Source organism: Leptodactylus fuscus, chromosome 4, assembly GCF_031893055.1.
Source record: "Leptodactylus fuscus isolate aLepFus1 chromosome 4, aLepFus1.hap2, whole genome shotgun sequence".
Classification (NCBI taxonomy): domain Eukaryota; kingdom Metazoa; phylum Chordata; class Amphibia; order Anura; family Leptodactylidae; genus Leptodactylus; species Leptodactylus fuscus.
The window spans coordinates 34965563-34984188 of record NC_134268.1 but is presented as its reverse complement, the minus strand read 5'-3'; the positions used below and the strand labels follow the sequence as shown (position 1 = coordinate 34984188).

Genomic DNA, 18626 nt, shown 5'->3' with positions numbered 1-18626 from the left:
CATACATGCATAAAACTGACATAAATGTTAGTAAATTCCCCTATTGGCATTGTAGTGGCGCACCTTGGTGACCAGTGGGAAAAGTCATTCTTGTTAAATTTTTATGCCCTACATACAGGACTTGTGTCCATGCAGAAAGGCCGCATACGAACACCGGCTGTTATCTTCAAAAACCTATTGAAATGAAGGGGTTTTAATGCTGAGCGGCCTGCATGCTGTCCTGTTTCCCCGGGGTAGACCGCGGCCGTAGTGTGAACCCAGCCTTAGCAGTTCAAAGGGCTATGCTACTCTGAAACGGGCACTGCTTATGTCCAAGGGATAGGTCATCCATAGTAAAGTCTTGTTGGAAAATGAAGCGTAATTCCTCTTAATTTCATTCTGTTGTTGCCGCTTGGGATGCCGATGCAGGAAAATGAATGGGCCTAAACTGCCCGCTGCCCAGGAATCCACATGCCAAAATTAACAGGAACTTAAATTTCAAGTCTAACTTAGTCAAGTTTCCTGGTGTAACTCATCCACTTTCCCCAGAAGTAGTTCGGGAATTATAACATGGAGGAAGGGGCACATTTTCTAGCCAAACTGGCCATGTGCCAAAATATGTGACACACACCAATAGGTGAATTCCAAAAATCTGTGTACTTGCATAATATGTAAACCTCAGTGTGTGCATCAGAGGAGCAGAAAGTAGGTCAGTACTGTGGAGGAAAGCACACAATGTTACAATATAGCAGCCATTACATTATGTAATAATATAATACTTTGTCATCTGTAAGGGGTCTCATTCTAGATGTCCTACAGCACATGCAATTGGGGTAAAGTCTTTGGATTCCCTGTCCAGTGTAGCCGCTTCCAGCACCTGCAGGCTGCCAATGCAGCTGATCTGTGCCAGAGATTGTCCATTTGGTATTGGAAAATGACTTCCTTATAGATATGCTTGAGTCTGACTTCTGTGATGCAATGTGGGCATCTAGTGGTGAAGATGTAAACTGCAGCAACCAAACTAAATATCAAGGTGCAAAGGTTGAAATCCATGGATAATTGACATGCATATGGCTGAGCTTTGTAGTACTACAGATCGCCGCTAGCAAATTTTTTGCAGCATGTGGATGAGTGTTGGTGAATTGCAGCAACTACACCCTCGTGCAAAGTTAAAGCATTGACGTCATTGACCGCTCAGATCCTTCACATTCAGTGCCATTGAGTTTTACAATATAAAAGTTGATAACAAATTGTACATTATTGACAAACTAAACATAGGTGTAGAGTTTTAGGTAATGAAATCTATTTTATTTCATGGAGTATTGCTCACAGTGTTAGTAACTGCCCTGGCCTGACATGGGCACCAGCTGGCAAGGCTCACACAGCCGTGCGGGAACTCAACTCTGGCGACAGTTTAACAGAAGCCGTTACCTGAAGAGGTAGAGGTAAGGTAACCTGGAGCAGAAAGATCAAATTGGGCTTATTTTACTAGTCTGAACGCAGCACAACTTACATATATCCTGGTAGGAATTGTAAAATTATACCCTAAGGTCACTGACATCCAAATCGGGGTACACTCAGTCAGATATATCCTGTAATGTAGGGCCTCTTACAAGCAGGTTTCGCTGAATCTACAGCTCCTGATCCTCACATTCCCAAAAAGATTCTGACTCCTCTTAGAATCCAAGATTCACTTTGATGGTTCACCGTCCAGTTAGATTTGGGCAAACCTTGATCAGTATGAAGCGAAGGTGCTGTTAATAGTGGAGGCCCCGGGGACGGTTATACCTGACATCTCTTGGACATCCTTACTGCAATCTCATGTGCCGCACTTGCGTCTGCATCGTAACCGCTGAGGCCCAGTCACAGGCTTCAGTGGTGACCCCGAGGTGCACAACATCAGGCAGGAGGCCAGAAAAGTACACTGAGGGGTCACCAGAGGCGAGAATGCCCAGGAGAGGTGAGTATAACGGTTTCTTATATTGCCACACCACCCCTGGGCCTCTACTTATTATAGTGAGTCATGAGTGACAAACCCCAAAAAGATTCACCTTCGATCTGAGACCAAAACTTTTGGAAAATTCATCTTGAATCCGGTTTGATCTGAATGGGTTCGCTCATCTCTACTTGGGAGCAGTCATCTATTTGTTATGTAAGATAAGGCACACATGGTTTCTACCATATCAAAACAGCGCCACTCTTGACCTCTGTTTGTGTGCAGTACTGCAGCTTAATATAGAGTCGAGTTACAATATTGCACACAACCATTGGCCAAGAGTAATAGAAGAAAGCAGCTTTGTTTTTTGTTTTTTTCATTTTGGTTCTCACATTATGGGACCTGATTTCCAGTGAAAAGCACATTTGGGGGAAATATCAAAATGCTCCAATTGCTGCTTAACCAAGGACTACAGCACCAGTTCTTTATAGTGTGACTGCTATGTTGTATATCTGTCTTTCCTGCAGTGATCCATGTGTTTTCTTCATAGTTTAGTGAAATACGCCATGCCTGCTAGTGCTCTCAACTATAATGCAGCATCCCTGTATGTGGGGGACCTCCTGCCCGAGGTGACAGAGTCCATGCTGTATGAGAAGTTTGGTCCTGCCGGTAACATATTGTCAATCCGAGTATGCCGAGACAAGATCACCCGTCAGTCTCTGGGCTACGGTTATGTCAACTTCCAGCAGTCGGCAGATGGTATGTATGAGACTATATGTGTAGGAAAACATGTCAGGGTTAGGCTAGGTTCACTTCTGCGTCGGCTTCTCCGTAGATGGAGAGAAAAGACCAGGACGCGGGTAACTGCTGTTTAGGGCGACAGGCTGTCCGTCGTTCAGGTCTCCCGGTGGACCCCAACAATGGGCGTAAATGTGAACCTAGCCTTAAAGTCCACATTATTAAATACATTGCAAAGAATTGAGTGTTGAATTTCTTTATTCGTATTTTCAGTGGTCAAAGAAGTTGTATTGGTTATGAACTGATCCTTTTTGCTACAGGCAGTTGTCTGCACTAAGGCCCGGGTATTTTCCACTTCAATCTCCTTCCATTGTAGTCATCTACAAGCCGAGAGTCTCCTCTCATCTCTACTCTCCTGTACTGTATATGGTGCAGGACAATGAAGGTGCGTGCAGGGACTCCTGGCATCATAGATCACTACAATGTAAGGAGTCCCATCTCCAGACCAGGTTTGTAACAGGAAATTCAGCTGATGCACAGACCAGATTTTCCAATATGGATCCTAATGATGACCATACACATAAGATTTGGGATTAGAATGGGCCAAATATAATTTTTTCCCCAAAAATATCATAAACAAGCTTTTGCCAATGGAAAAAATATCCAGTTTGAAATCTAGAATATAGAAGTTTTTGGCATAGTTGCTGAATCCTTCCGAACATTTGCCAATTTGCTTAGATTTTTATATCTATACTGTCCCTCCTGATCGGTCATCGCGGTAATTGATGGTTGACAGAAATGATCAGTCACATGACCTCCAACTTACCTAATGTATATGGTCAAATTTTGGAGCAATGTAAACTGGTTCCCTTTCCCCTTCAGTCTCGGTTATGCCCACATGAAGCAGATACATTACAGATTTTAACAAATAATCTTCAAAAATCTCACATGTTGGGTGACGTGTGGATTTTAAATCCATATACCGTATATACTCGAGTATAAGCCGACCCAAATATAAGCCGAGGCCCCTAATTTTACCACAAAAAACTGGGAAATCTTATTGACTTGAGTATAAGCCGAGGGGGGCTTTTTCAGTACAAAAACTGTGTTGAAAAATTCGGCTTATACTCGAGTATATACGGTATATCAATTTATACTGCGATATTTCACACTTTGCATGGTGTAGGGTCAATTCCATGGGAAAAGCGGACATGCTGCAAAATTTGAGGTTGAAAATTTGCAGCACAAAATTGGTATGCTTGGATGTATCTTTATGGGTGTAGGCTCTATTGATCCAGTGTGGAGTAAGTGACCTCTCCAAGGAGCACCTGAAGCAGAACTGAGCTCAGACCTACCTTCAGTATCTTCATGTATTGTACAACCTGAATACAGATAAGAGCAAGATGGAGCAGCAGGCACCGAAGCCAGGCAGTGCTTCTCCACATTGTGACATCTTCTTATTCTGCCGGCGTCCCTGTGCTTTTCACTTATATAGCTACTGATCTTCAAGACCTGCTGGAAGTGTATTGCAATCTATAAGGAACCTTTCTAGGGTTGAGGTCAAACAAAGAGGCCTTAGTGGTTGTAATGAATGGGAAAGCTGTTCTGAAATGGGTAACCCCTGAGTCAATAGAGATAGGTGAACCTCTCAAGATTTGTTTAGGGTACAGCTGGCTCGGGCTCCAGATTTGTTTTGGGTTGAACAAGACATAAAATCAGTGTAGGCCCAGGAGAGGTGAACAAAATAAAACCACTTATACTCACCTACCTGCACCTCTTTTGGGCCTCTTTGTGGCATCTAGTGCTCTCTCTCGGCCTCCTCGGTGACGTCATACACCCGTGGTCACATGAGTACATTGAGCATGATGTGATCCCTGAGCAAATTACGTCACCAGGAGAACACATGATACCACAAGGAGGCCCCAAAGAGGTGAGGGGTTTTTTGGGCCTCCACATATCTGAAGAGACCCCGGAGTACAATATTGTCCTGCAATGGATGTCATGGCTGCCGTTTTAGTTTTTTGTAAAAAAAAAATGTACGATTTGACATATTTGGGTCTAACCCATGTCTATGATTCCATCAGTATCTTATAGCCCTCTTTAATATGCCTTTATAGCGGTCATAAATCTTAGGATATCTGAATGAATACATTGGAACGGATATGCATGCTGTCTGCCAAGGATGCAGATGGCATACATAGAGTTTAAGGGTTCTTTGGCACAGAAAATTTTTGGAAAGAGTTCCATAGTAAACAGATAAAAGAGACTTCAATGATCCTCCACCACTCCCTGCTGGTCTCTACTCTCTAGTCCCTCTTAAAACCTGAATTTTTGGAGAGTCTATCACTGGCTCAGGTAGGTCACCACTGTGCTTGGATAGAGGGATCAGTAGGTTTCGCTTCTTTTACTTCTTTGCTGTTCTTACCCCTTTGTCAGCAAACATTTTTCCCCTTTTTTTTCCAAAAGCGGAACGTGTTCTGGATACAATGAACTTTGAAGACATGAAGGGCAGACCAATGCGCCTTATGTGGTGCCAGCGTGACCCATCCCTAAGAAAGAGCGGGGTTGGCAATATTTTTATCAAAAACCTGGAAAAATCTATTGACAGTAAATTGCTATATGATACATTTTCATCCTTCGGCAATATCTTGTCATGTAAGGTAAGTCAACGTCGATATATAGAACGTGTCCGTGTAGTAATACTATCATTTATTAATACGAGGTATTACAGGTCGCGTGTGATGAAAATGGATCTAAAGGCTATGGGTTCGTCCATTTTGAGACCCAGGAATCGGCCCAGACCGCCATTAATTCCTTGAATGGAATGCTCTTAAATGAACAGAAAGTGTAAGTAGAATTTCACTTGATACGAAACCAGAGAGTCGCGTCACTCTCGGGTCAAAACCCACCTGCCATGACCGTCACGGTCGTGACTACCCCCTCCGGAGTCGGCTCAAATGAATGGGCCGACTCCGGAGGTTGGTGCCGTCAGGCGGAAGCCGCGGCTCAGCGAACCGTGGAATCCGCCTGAAGAAAGGGCAGCTCGCTTCTTTTTTCTGCTAGCGGCATGTTGCAAAAAAGAATGCTAGTGGTCTCCATAGACCACCATTGTATGGAGGTGGATATTTAGGCGAAATCCGCTGTCAAATTCCGCCTCCTTGCCCCCATGTGAACTAGCCCATAGAGGTGCATGCTGCATTCCGTCTTCTGTGGTTTGGGCACAGACACCGACGTGACAGTTACCTTCCCTTTAATTTACTGTCTACTGACTATTGTCATGTAAAATCTGTCTCTAGCAGTAGAGATACTAAGACAGATTACCGGAAGTGGCGTGGGACTTTGCTTTCCTTCCTCTTCCGTGTGACCCCCTACCTCTTCAGAATGAACAGTATTCCCTCTAATATTAACCCCTTCCTGACATTGTACTGGCATTACTGTTAGAGGTTAGACTATAAGGATAACATAAAACATAACCGTTAATAAAAAAAAAATTTTAAATACAATGTTTCAACTATATATACAGTATAAGGTATATCAGCCACAATTCCTGCTAAATGGGAAATCTCATGCACTGGTTCAATAATGGTTCCATAGATGAAGCCCACGAGGATATGTCTGTGACCTCTATATGTAGCAGAATTACTGGAAAAACACTACAAATGCCAGTTGTATGTCTATAAACAAAGCAGTGACAGATAGTGATAGAAAATGGTTCAGTCTGAGGACAGTACTTTGGCTCAGTTGGCAGCACTGTAGCCTTGTCGCACTGGAGTCCTGGGTTCAAATCCTGCCAAGGACAACATCTGCACGGAGTTTGTATGTTCTCTGTATAATCTCCTGTGATTATGCATATACTAAGTGCAGGGTAACTTCTAGATGGGGTCAGAATCTGTGGAATAGACTAGGAAGGATAGAATAGGATAAGAAATGTTAGTGTAGTGTGCCGAGGTGTAGTACAATGTGATAAGTAGTAAAGTAATCAAATCAAACAAGCTTTATTGGCACGTCCAAATAGATATTTGGCATTGCCAAAGCTAGTAAAGTGTGGGGGTGGTTGATTATTTCTAGGACACATTCATTCCTGGAATTGCCTGGCTGTGACTTCCCCAGCAAGGCCTGGCCTTGCGGCCCGGGATTAACATCTCATTGTCCTGGTGACCACTTTTGAAAGTAGATTTGGGGTAAGGCAACCCTATGAAAATTTCTTGCCATGCTCAACAATTTTTTTTGTATTTTCTGTAAAGGTTCATCGGACATTTCAAGTCCCGCAAAGAACGAGAACCTGAGACTGTCGCCAGAGCCATGTTCACGAATGTCTACATCAAGAACTTTGGGGAAAATATGGATGATGAACGGCTCAAGGAATTATTTAGCTCATTTGGTAAAGATTCAGCGTGACGCCATTTTTAGCCTGATATATTTCTTAGCCTTATGTCTCCTTTTTGAAGGTGGGCTATAATCTCGTTTCAGGACCTACAATGAGCGTTAAAGTTATGGTGGACGAAAGTGGAAAATCCAAGGGATTTGGCTTCGTCAACTTTGAGAAACATGAGGATGCCCTAAAAGTGAGATAGAGACTTAGAAATGTTATCCTTTCTACCGCTGGCCATACACATTAGATAGCTGGCAATGCCTTGTCGTCTTTTAGAACCAAAGCTCAGGCATGTTGAACTCCAACAACCTCATCCTCTTCTACCCCAATATCTGTAATCGGGGAAACACCAGGAAGCCTTCAGCCACATTTGACGGTCGGCCAATCCTATTGAGTTCATTTTGCTCAGCCAACAAGGCCGGGGACCCCATGTCATGTAAATGCCATGACAAAAAAAACAAAAAAACGTGGCGTTCTACAGTCACTTCATAGTGGATGGAATTCATTAGACATACTGCCGAAAAATACGTGCAGTGGATACATTGTGGTTTCCAAAAATGTTGCAATTTTGAGAATCATATGTCAATTATACCTAAGAAAATACCGGCAGTTTCCCTATAGGCATAACGGAAGCAGAAATTCCACAGAGGAAACCACGTTTTTTTCCGGCATCGCTTTTTCGCTGAGGCTCACTACATGAGGCCTTAGCCTACGTGCGTTCTATGGGTTAAAAATATTGTTGACCTATATTTATGATTTAAGTCATCAGTTTTAGATTCGTGGGGTTCATTACCTGTCACCCCCATCAATCAGCAGCTGTTACGCAGAGAATGGAGCAGGAAGCAGATAGCTCCGTTCTCTGTGTAGTGGTCAGACCAGGTTACTACAGATTAGCTCCTATTCACTCGAATGGGAACTAAACTGCACTGACTTGGTTCCACCACTAAACAGAGATTGGAGCAGGGTGTTGGACCCCTACCCCTTTAACGGCCAGCATGGTGTCTCAGTGGTTAGCACTGCAGCCTTGCAATGCTGGAGTCCTGGATTTGAATCCTGCTAAGGACACCGTCTGCAAGGAGCTTGTATGTTCTACCTGTGTTTGCATGGATTTCCTCCCACACTCCAAAGACATACTAATAGGGAAAAATGTAGATTGTGAGCCCTATATGGTTGGCAGTATCCACTTACAGTGATAGGTGTGGGTCCCAAAGGTGGGGCCAACATGTATCAAGAATTTATGACAATTCCTTTGGGACTGAATAACCTTCTTCGTAATTCCATAAGGCCGTGGGTGAAATGAACGGTAAGAACGTGAATGGTAAGCCCATTTATGTTGGAAGAGCCCAGAAGAAGTCAGAAAGACAAGCTGAACTTAGAAGGAAGTCTGAGCACATAAGGCAAGAACGCATCATCAGGTCTCAGGTCAGTGATGTCACTTCACTTCTGTGTGATTTACCTTAGTATTGGAGAAAATTTTCAGGTTTCTAATCAGTATTTTCTTGTTTCAGGGCGTCAATCTCTACATTAAAAATCTTGCAGATTGCATTGATGACAGGCAACTGCATCAAGCATTTTGCACCTTTGGTACCATCACCAGTGCCAAGGTGAGCTCAGGTTGTATCTTCTAAACTTTACATCAACCAATGTGAACGCCCTTGGGTGAGGATATGTTATCTATGCTTCCTTGAAGGGAGTCTGGAAGTCGTAGTCAGTCATGATTGTGCTCCTGGTGGTTGTCTCCACTAGTCCTCCAGTACTCCACAGGGATTGGTGGACCGAGTGCTGAAGGCGCCTGCAGTGTGGATGGTGGAAGTAGTAGTAGTATCCACTGGGGCACTCCTTGTAAGTCTCCCTTAGTCTGTGAGGACGGCAGGGATTTTACTATGATCTAATATTTCAGGTTATGATGGATGGTGCACGCAGCAAAGGGTTCGGTTTCGTCTGCTTTTCCTCCCCGAAGGAAGCAGCCAAAGCTGTGACAGACATGAACGGTAGGATTATAGCCTCCAAGCCCTTGTACGTTGCCTTGGCACAGCGCAAGAAGGACCGCCAAGCTAATCTGGCTGCACAGTTTATGCAAAAGATGCATCATATCCGAATGGCACCAAATCCAGTCACTAATCCTTACCAGCCACCACCGCCAACCAGATATGTAATGGCACCTACACAGGTAGGCCTGCAGATCATAAATCTGTACAAAGTAGATTAGAAAAACGTGGTTTCTTACAGAAACAGTGCCATATCAGACCACAGGTTGTTTCTGGCATTGCAGCTCACTTCTGTTAAAGAGAATAGGGTTGAGTTGCAATAACACTTACAACCTATGGATAGGTGTGATACCGTTTGTGGAAGAAAACAGCCATGTCTTAACTTTTGACTCTACACAACCCCTTTAAATCCTTGTTTTTATCTTTAGGCCCAGAACCATGCCACATATTATCCCGTTGGACAGACACCACAGGCAATGCAGAATCCCAGCTGGACAACACAAGGTGCGTCCAATGCATTGTGACAATGGGGTGTCCTATAAATGTACAGTGTGCACATGGTCTATAACTTAGTCTTTTAGAAATGTATTTTCTATTAACAGATTATATAGACGTTACAGTTTTCTTAGGGCCTGTTCACATGGGCACAGAGGGGGCGGATTATGGCACGTAATCCACGTAATAATCCGCCCCCTCACAATGGTGGCCTATGGAGAAGAAGCGGGCTGCCCTTTCTTCAGGCGGATTCCGCGGCTGAAAGAGCCGCAGCAGCAGCAACCTCCAGATTCTGCCCATTCATTTGAGCCGACTCCGGGGGGGGGCGACAGTCGTGGCAGGCGGGTTTTGACCTGAGAGTGACGCGGCTCCCTGCGTCACTCTCGGTGCCAAAACCCGCTATACCACCCCCCGATAGGGGATCTCCAACACATCAGGGATGGGGCTGTCATCTGAGTGCAGAGGTGGGATGAGCCAGTTCTTCCTAAATCTGCCGATCTGGCTGTTAAAAATTAAGCCGGATTACAGAATTGGGGAGAAGAGGATCCCATAGGCTTCCTGCCCCACCACTTTCCAGTCACAATAGACCTGCGGCCTACAAACTATGGGCAGCCTGAGTGTAGTACTTACTAGTTTAGGGTAAACCAGAATAAAAACAATTACTGCTGATGGACTCCCTTTAATAAGCTGAATTATCCATTTACCTTCCTACAGCTTTCCAGAATGGTCCAACGACTATCAGACTATCCGCTCCCAGCCTATCGGCGTACAGCACCATTAGTCCGGCTCCTTCTGCCCACCATGTTGTACCATTTCAGAGTTTAGGTAAGTGGTGACATTAATGGTATCTGCGTCCGAGAATCTGTCCAAAATCTCAGGACTTTTTTGCTCAAATGATGAACATAGCGGGTACCCAACAGATCCCATTATAGTCAATGGGGTCCGCCGGGATCCGCTAGTCCAGCTCATTAGATCCATTTTTAAAGTTCAGTCTGTTCTTCTGTTCCCATGACACAACAAAAGAATGGACTTACAATCACAGATGTGAACCTAGCCTTAAAGGAGTATTCCCATGAATATAACTATCTATATTTGTATATAATTAAAAGTTAAACATTTTTGCTAATATAAGTAGTTAAAAATTCTGTTGAGTTTTTTTTTTTTTTAAAGATTTTCTCTACTATTTTAGTGGTGACATCTGTTGTCTTGATCGGTTGCCAATGAACTTTCTATGGTCTGGGACTTGTCAGGAACACAGCTATGATTTTCTTATTGTTGCTGGTATATCAGGCAAGGACACTACATGTATCAGAAGATATCCCTGCTACAATAAGGACATCATTGCTGATTATCTGATCTTAGAAAGTTCCTGCTTTGAAGACTGTCGTTAGTAATGTAAGTCCTCACAAATATTTCCCAGTACTCCTGTACTGTGACATCACTGTATACATTATCAGTGTAAAGTGACATCACTGTGTGTATTATCCCTGTACTGTGACATCACTGTATACATTATCAGTGTAAAGTGACATCACTGTGTGTATTATCCCTGTACTGTGACATCACTGTGTGTATTATCCCTGTACTGTGACATCACTGTGTGTATTATCCCTGTACTGTGACATCACTGTGTGTATTATCCCTGTACTGTGACATCACTGTGTGTATTATCCCTGTACTGTGACATCACTGTGTGTATTATCCCTGTACTGTGACATCACTGTGTGTATTATCCTGTACTGTGACATCACTGCGTGTATTATCCCTGTGTTGTGTCATCACTGTATACAATATCCCTGTACTGTGACATCACTGTGTGTATTATCTCTGTACTGTGACATCACTGTGTATATTATCCCTGTACTGTGACATCACTGTGTGTATTATCTCTGTACTGTGACATCACTGTGTGTATTATCCCTGTACTGTGACATCACTGTATGTATTATCCTGTACTGTGACATCACAGTGTGTATTATCCCTGTACTGTGACATCACTGTGCGTATTATCTCTGTACTGTGAAATCACTGTGTGTATTATCCCTGTACTGTGACATCACTGTGTGTATTATCTCTGTACTGTGACATCAATGTGTGTATTATCTCTGTACTGTGACATCACTGTGTGTATTATCTCTGTACTGTGACATCACTGTGTGTATTATCCCTGTACTGTGACATCACTGTGTGTATTATCCCTGTACTGTGACATCACTGTGTGTATTATCCCTGTACTGTGACATCACAGTGTGTATTATCCCTGTACTGTGACATCACTGTGTGTATTATCCCTGTACTGTGACATCACTGTGCGTATTATCCCTGTACTGTGACGTCACTGTGCGTATTATCCCTGTACTGTGACATCACTGTGCGTATTATCCCTGTACTGTGACGTCACTGTGCGTATTATCCCTGTACTGTGACATCACTGTGCGTATTATCCCTGTACTGTGACATCACTGTGCGTATTATCCCTGTACTGTGACATCACTGTGCGTATTATCCCTGTACTGTGACATCACTGTGTGTATTATCCCTGTACTGTGACATCACTGTGTGTATTATTCTGTACTGTGACATCACTGTGTGTATTATCCCTGTACTGTGACATCACTGTGTGTATTATCTCTGTACTGTGACATCACTGTGCGTATTATCCCTGTACTGTGACGTCACTGTGTGCATTGCCTGTGTATTTTGATGTGATTATACATTTTGTGCATTTTTTTAAATAAAGTTTTGTAACTGTTTCTTGCAGCAAATATCCCACAACCAGCAATGGATTCCCAGTCCATACATGTTGCTGCTGCAGCTCCTCCAGTTTGCCCTGTTCCTCAGTATCCGTACCCAGCTCCAGTGTATCAGCAGCAGTTCACAATGCAGCCACAGGTTGCTGTACAGCAGGTAAGCATTTGTCTGTAATATCTTCTTTTTTATGTAGATTGTGAGCCCCACATAGAGCTCACAATGTACATTTTTCCCTATCAGTATGTCTTTGGAATATGGGATGGAAATCCATGCAAACACGGGGAGAACATACAAACTCCTTGCAGATGGTTTATTGCCCTTGGTGAGATTTGAACACCAGGACTCCGGCGCTGCAAGGCTGCAGTACTAACCACTGAGCCACCATGTGGCCCCTGTCTGTAATATCTTCTGTGACTTATATGTACATGTTCCTTCTCAGTTAATACTTTTCTGTATCTTCTGCATTGTTTGCCTACAGCCCTCAGTCTTTCCTGAAGAAGCATCGGCTGCCCCTCCAGTAGACCAGAAGCAAATGCTGGGTATGTAAAGCTGCAGAATGCTGCCATGTTATATGCAATGGGAAAGAACATAAGACATGACATAAGTGTCTTCTTTGATTTTTAGGCGAGCGCCTCTTCCCTCTGATTGAAGCCATGCATCCTGTGCTAGCTGCAAAGGTCACCGGGATGCTGCTGGAACTGGACAATTCTGAGGTTTTCTACATGCTTGAGTCACCTGAATATCTGCGCTCCAAGGTATAGACATCATTTTATGGGCAGTGTGATGTATACTTTCTTAGGGTGGGTTCACACTACTCTTATGTAATGTCCATTGCTCTCTACCATCACAGGATAAGAGCAACGGACATTCAATGACAGAAGCAGATGGAGCCCACTAAGTCTGGTGTCCGTCTGCAATCACTCCAATGTAAAAAGTGTGCTGGAGGTTTTCTTCTGACGTTTTTTTTTTTTACTTTTCTGATGGAAGAAAAAGTTGTGTATACAGGACCCTTCTTCTGTTACTGAAGTAAATAAATATGATGGAAGAAAGTGTCCAATATATTGTATACATGAGAGTCAATGGGAACGGACACAGATAGAGGGCGCTCTGTCTGTATCTGTTACTCTGCTACAGTTAATGTTCACACATAGGAATTTGACAGGCGAATTCGGCCTGAGAACTCCCATTGAAATGAATGGGAGACGGAAAAAAAACTTTTCAAGGAATTTGAAGCACAATTGAACGTGAAATTTGTCACAAAAATCCACCTTTGGAATTTGCCCCTGGCCAATAAAGGCAACATACAGTGGCACTCTTCTCCAAATTCCACATCAAAATCCAACATTGGTTGTTGTCGAGAAGAACTCACCTGCTTCAAATTCCCGAAACTGAAATTTTCTGCTTGACAAATTCAGCATCAAAATCCGAAGTGAGAACTCTCCCCTATGGCGTTAACATGCACGCTCTTATTTCAGGTTGATGAAGCTGTCGCTGTCTTTCAAGAGTATCAGACTACACAAGTGGAGCACCGAGTCTTTAACAATACCGCTGTCGTGGCCGCCGTCTGACATGCTATTTATTTTCTGAGTCTTATAAAGTTTACCTTGCTCTTCATAGTCTTAATGGTTTTGAGGGCAAATGTATAATTGTAGGTTAAGGAAGACTTTTACTATGTTGAGGATAATTTATAGCCTTTAGTTTTAGGATAGACGCGACCTGCAGCAATAGATTATAAATTATTATACCTGGACAATAAGTTATAGAAATATAGGGCAAGTGTAGAGAGGGGTGCAAAATAGAAAAAAGACGCTTGCCTGTCCTGGCTGCCGCTTCCAGCGCTGGTATATGTTTACATGGCTGCAGTGAAGATGACCCTATACACAGACCAGCGCCGCAGCCACCACCGGCTTCAGCAGTTATATGGCAAGAGACCGCCAAGAGGTAGCGGTGACCTGAGTATATGGACGTCTTCCCGCTACAGCCAAATAAAGATATCCTAGTGCTGCGGACTGGCGATGAAAGCTGCAGCCAGAAATATGGGTAACTATAATGTTTCTTATTATATGTAACCACTACCTACACTTACCCTATTATTTATAGAACTTACAGAACCAAATAATGCAAAAAGTATAATATTTTAATATGTAAAAAAGTTTAAAATTTTAATATGTAAAAGTATAATATTTTAATATGTAAAAAAGTTTTAAAATTTTAATATGTAAAAGTATAATATTTTAATATGTAAAAAAGTTTAAAATTTTAATATGTAAAAATATATTTTAATATGTAAAAAGGTATATTTTAATATTTTTCAAATTGTGTATTTTTTTATTTATTTAACGAATCTTAAAGAATTTTGTACAAAGAAATGTAAATTGTATAAAGAAATCAGTTCCGTAGTTGTTATTTCTTGCGCCAAGAACCATACTGTAGTGATAGTGAGTTTGGTCCAGGGTACAGTCCTGTAACAACTGTTCCTACACACCCGCTATGGGTCTCTAGATAGTACACAATATAGCGGTTATACATCTCTAGCAGGCACACAGCTTAGGGGTTACAGTCTCAAAATGGCTCTCAGAGCAACTCACAGAAGCACATAGGGCATCCTATTGCCTATAGGACAGATTCTATCCAAAGAAGTGATCTACAACCACTTGTAAGTTTCAAAGGGACACCCTTGGTCAAGGTGTTTCTCTGTCTTGGCAGCACCAAGTTGGAGTCTCTGTAGGAGACTCCGCCACAGATTCTTGCACGGAGGACTTTTCCGCACGGACACCACACGAACCCCATTCTAGTCTATGGTGTCCACAGGTAATCAATTTTTAGCGGATAGGTTCTCCTTCTTGGTCAAGATGCAGTCACAGCTCCCTGCTCAGCATTGCATGGGTTGGAGATCTGGCAAATGACTCAGCTATTGCAGAATATTCCACTTCTTTTCCTTAGAAGAATCCTGTGTTGCCTTCGCAGTATGTTTTGAGTCACTTTCCATCTGTACTGTGAAGCACTGTCCAAACAATCTTGCAGCATTTGATTGAATCTGAAAAAAATCTATCCCTGTACGCTTCAGAATTCATCCGACTGCTTCTGTCACATCATCAAAGAACACTACAGTAATTACATGCACGCCCATGTCATCATGCAGCCTCCACCATGTTGGACAGAGGAAGTGATATGCTTTGTATTAAGAGTTTTTGACGTTTGAATACTTTCTTCTTCCCAACATTCTGGTATAGTTTCATTTTAGTTTCATCTGACTAAAGATTGCTGTTCCATAAATGGGCTTGGTTCTTTAGATGTTTTTTTTGGCAAAATCTAAGTTGGCCTTCTAGGATGATGAATGGTCTGCACCTTGTTGTGAACCCTCTGTATTTGTCTTCGCTTTTTTTTTTTTTTTTCATGTAGACTTTGAGCCCCATATAGGGATCACAAGGTACATTTTTCCCTATCAGTATGTCTTTGTGGAATGGGAGGAAATCCACGCAAACACGGGGAGAACATACAAACTCCTTGCAGATGTTGTTCCGGGTGGGATGCAGTGCTAACCACTGAGCCACCGTGTTGCCCCCCTATCTTCTCTTTATGGTAGACTTAGATACTGATACATCTACTTCCTGGAGAGTGTTCTTCACTTGGATAAATGTTGTAAATTGTGGGATTTTTCTTCACCATGGAAAGGAATCTGCGATCATCCACTACTGTAATAAAGGCCATTTTGAGTTCCCCAACTCACCACTGCTCTTTTTTTTTTTTTTTACTATAATGTAGCAAACTGTTGATTTCGCCAAGCATAAGACCAGGTTCACATCTGCGTTCGATATTCCATATGGGGAGTCTGCTTGAGGAATACCGAACACACTGACAAGTGGTGAGCTTATGAAGCACACGGACCTCATAGACTATAATGTGGTCCGTGTGTTTTCTGCGCGGTGTCCACACGAAACATGCGGAGAGAAAAGTACTTCATAAACTATTTTCCTCTCCACATGACTTGTGCGGACAACGCGCAGAAAACACACGGATCCCATTATAGTTTATGGAGTCCATGTGCTTTCATTGCTCACCGCTTGTCAATGAGTTCAGTATTCCGCTTAGGGGTTCCCCAAGCGGAATCCCCGAATGCAATACCGAACGCAGATGTGAACTGAGCCTAACCTTTCTGCTATCTCTCTTATGGATTTCTTCTTTTTTTCAGCTTAATGATGTTCCGTTTCACTTCAATTTAGAGCTCCTTTCACCGCATGTTATGGGTTCACAGCAACAGCTTCCAAATACAAATACCATACCTGGACTCAACCACACACCTCTTATCTGCTTAATTGATAATGGAATAATGAGGGAATAGCTCATTAAATAGTGTTTGAGATAATTGTCCAATTACCTTTGGTCCCTTGATAAAGAGGCAGCTACATATTACAGAGCTGTAATGCCTAACCCGGGGTCCACACCTGTGATTACAGATCAGTGCAGTCCTTGTGCCTACATGAAAAACAACACCCACAGTGCAGATCTAAGGTTTGCAACTTTTTAATGCCACAAAGTTGTGTAGGGGCTTAATAAATCTGCCTTAACGAATCATAAGACACCAGTCTATCTGCAGGTCCAACTATGAAAGACCTAGCGTGGTGGCTGAAACACTAGAACTTACTCAAAGGAAAATATTTTTAGATTCATTTTTGCGATCACTGAATTCCTGTTAGGGTATGTTCACATGGCGGAAAATAGATTCTGCATGTGAACATACCACGCGGCTAGCCACGATGGAATGCTGATGCAGTGCACCGGTATCCCGTCATGGCATCCCGCTCTGAATTAGGCCCAAATGAATGGACCTAATTGGGAGGGAGTCTCACACCGCAGAATCCGCGGCAAGATAGGTCATCTCGCTTCTTTTTTCTGCTACTAGCTAGCGGAAAAAAAGAAGCCAGCAGCTCTCATTGAAGTCAATGGGAGCCGTTTTGACAGGCGAATTTTTAGACGGATTCCCCGTCAAAATCCACTGCCAAAAAAATCAGTGTGAACTAGCCCTTACTTACTTGGTATCCTCCATATCTTCTGCTCTTGTTGCTGAAGGCAGTGCAGGCAGTCAGGGTATGCATGTGTGACTGCTGAATGTATCTCTAGTCCGCTATTGCCTGAGGCTATGTTTACATTTGCGTTGGACTCTACGCAGGAGACCCCATTGTAGTGTCCACCTGAAATTGGTAGCCGAGAAAGGCTTTTTCGTCCGCAGCCTTTAGCATCAGTTGCGGCAGTCACACGGCCTGGGACATTAGGGGGCCCGCAGGGTCCTTGATGTTTTTTTTTTTTTTAATAGACCGTTACTTGATGGAGTAATCCCAGCAGGTAATGGGCCCTATTTACTTACTGATCCCTGCTCATGGCCACCTGCACTTCCTCTTCTGCGGAGGTGGCTGTGATCAGGAGTGGGGATCACTAAGTGAGGCCGCGGACCCGCAAACTCCATATACACTGCTATCTTTATACTCTGGGTTTTTTTCAGACCCCAGAGTATAATGGTTGGAGTCTCAGGGGAGGTGAGGGAACATAAAAAAACACACTAAGGGTGCATGCACACTGAGTAACGCCGGGCATGTATGAGAGCCGTACACGCCGGCATTACAGCAGACTGCCGAACACTTCCCATTCACTTCAATGGGAGCGCTCGTAACAGCGGCGTTTACGAGCGCTCCCATTGAAGTGAATGGGAAGTGCTCGGCAGCCCTGCTGTAACGCCGGCGTGTACGGCTCTCATACACGCCCGGCGTTACGTAGTGTGCATGCACCCTTACTTACCACTCCTGTGCTCCAGCAGGCTTCAGGCCTGTTTGGTGACGTCACAGACGTCACGTGGCCCAGGCCAGCATCATTATGTGCTGAGGCCTGGGTCAGGTGACTTCTGGTCCAACATTGAAGAGATCTGTGGGGGAGTGCACCGGAGCCCAGGAGAGGTAAGTAACATTGTTTTTTATGTTTGTATCCTCCTCTGGGTCTCCAATCAATATAGTGTGGGGTCAGGACCCATAGGGGTCCCCAAAGGTCCCTCTGCTGCATAACATATACCATTATTCTAAATGGCACAAGGTTGGTAGGGGACCATTACAGATTTTGTATTGGTGCCCAGCAGCTTTAAGTTACCTCTCTTGGCTATAAGGTAGATGATAGATGTTGGATCAGTACAGGTAAAAAAGACCCTTTCACAATTCCTGACATGTCCGTCATGGTAAATATTTGTAGAGTATGTCTCTTTATGCTCCTTTGTACCGTTCCTCTGTTATCCTTCCTGAAACTGTATAAATGAATGCCTACCTGGTCTGACGCTGTGTAGACAGCATCAGACTGTGCAGGAACAAACCCCATTGCACCTAGA

At 43.4% G+C, this 18626-nt stretch overlaps 1 protein-coding gene across 1 annotated transcript; it reads left to right on the top strand.

The window, feature by feature from the left end:
- Positions 1–2481: 2481 nt before the first annotated feature.
- Positions 2482–13827, top strand: LOC142201127 (polyadenylate-binding protein 1-like). The gene is made up of 14 exons (XM_075271953.1): positions 2482–2674; positions 5120–5313; positions 5385–5500; positions 6898–7034; positions 7124–7218; positions 8310–8447; positions 8534–8629; positions 8926–9195; positions 9442–9517; positions 10223–10333; positions 12270–12415; positions 12738–12798; positions 12884–13014; positions 13735–13827. Exons 1-14 carry the CDS (start codon positions 2482–2484, stop codon positions 13825–13827), a joined length of 1857 nt encoding a protein of 618 aa, XP_075128054.1.
- Positions 13828–18626: the final 4799 nt, after the last annotated feature.

What these genes read in the sequence shown, in the direction of transcription:
- LOC142201127 (XM_075271953.1), top strand. Translation starts at nt 2,482, where the DNA reads ATGCCTGCTAGTGCTCTCAACTATAATGCAGCATCCCTGTATGTGGGG. An exon ending in ATGTAATGGCACCTACACAG is followed by an intron (nt 9,196 to 9,441) that starts GTAGGCCTGCAG and finishes TTTTATCTTTAG; the next exon opens with GCCCAGAACCATGCCACATA. An exon ending in TGTACCATTTCAGAGTTTAG is followed by an intron (nt 10,334 to 12,269) that starts GTAAGTGGTGAC and finishes TGTTTCTTGCAG; the next exon opens with CAAATATCCCACAACCAGCA.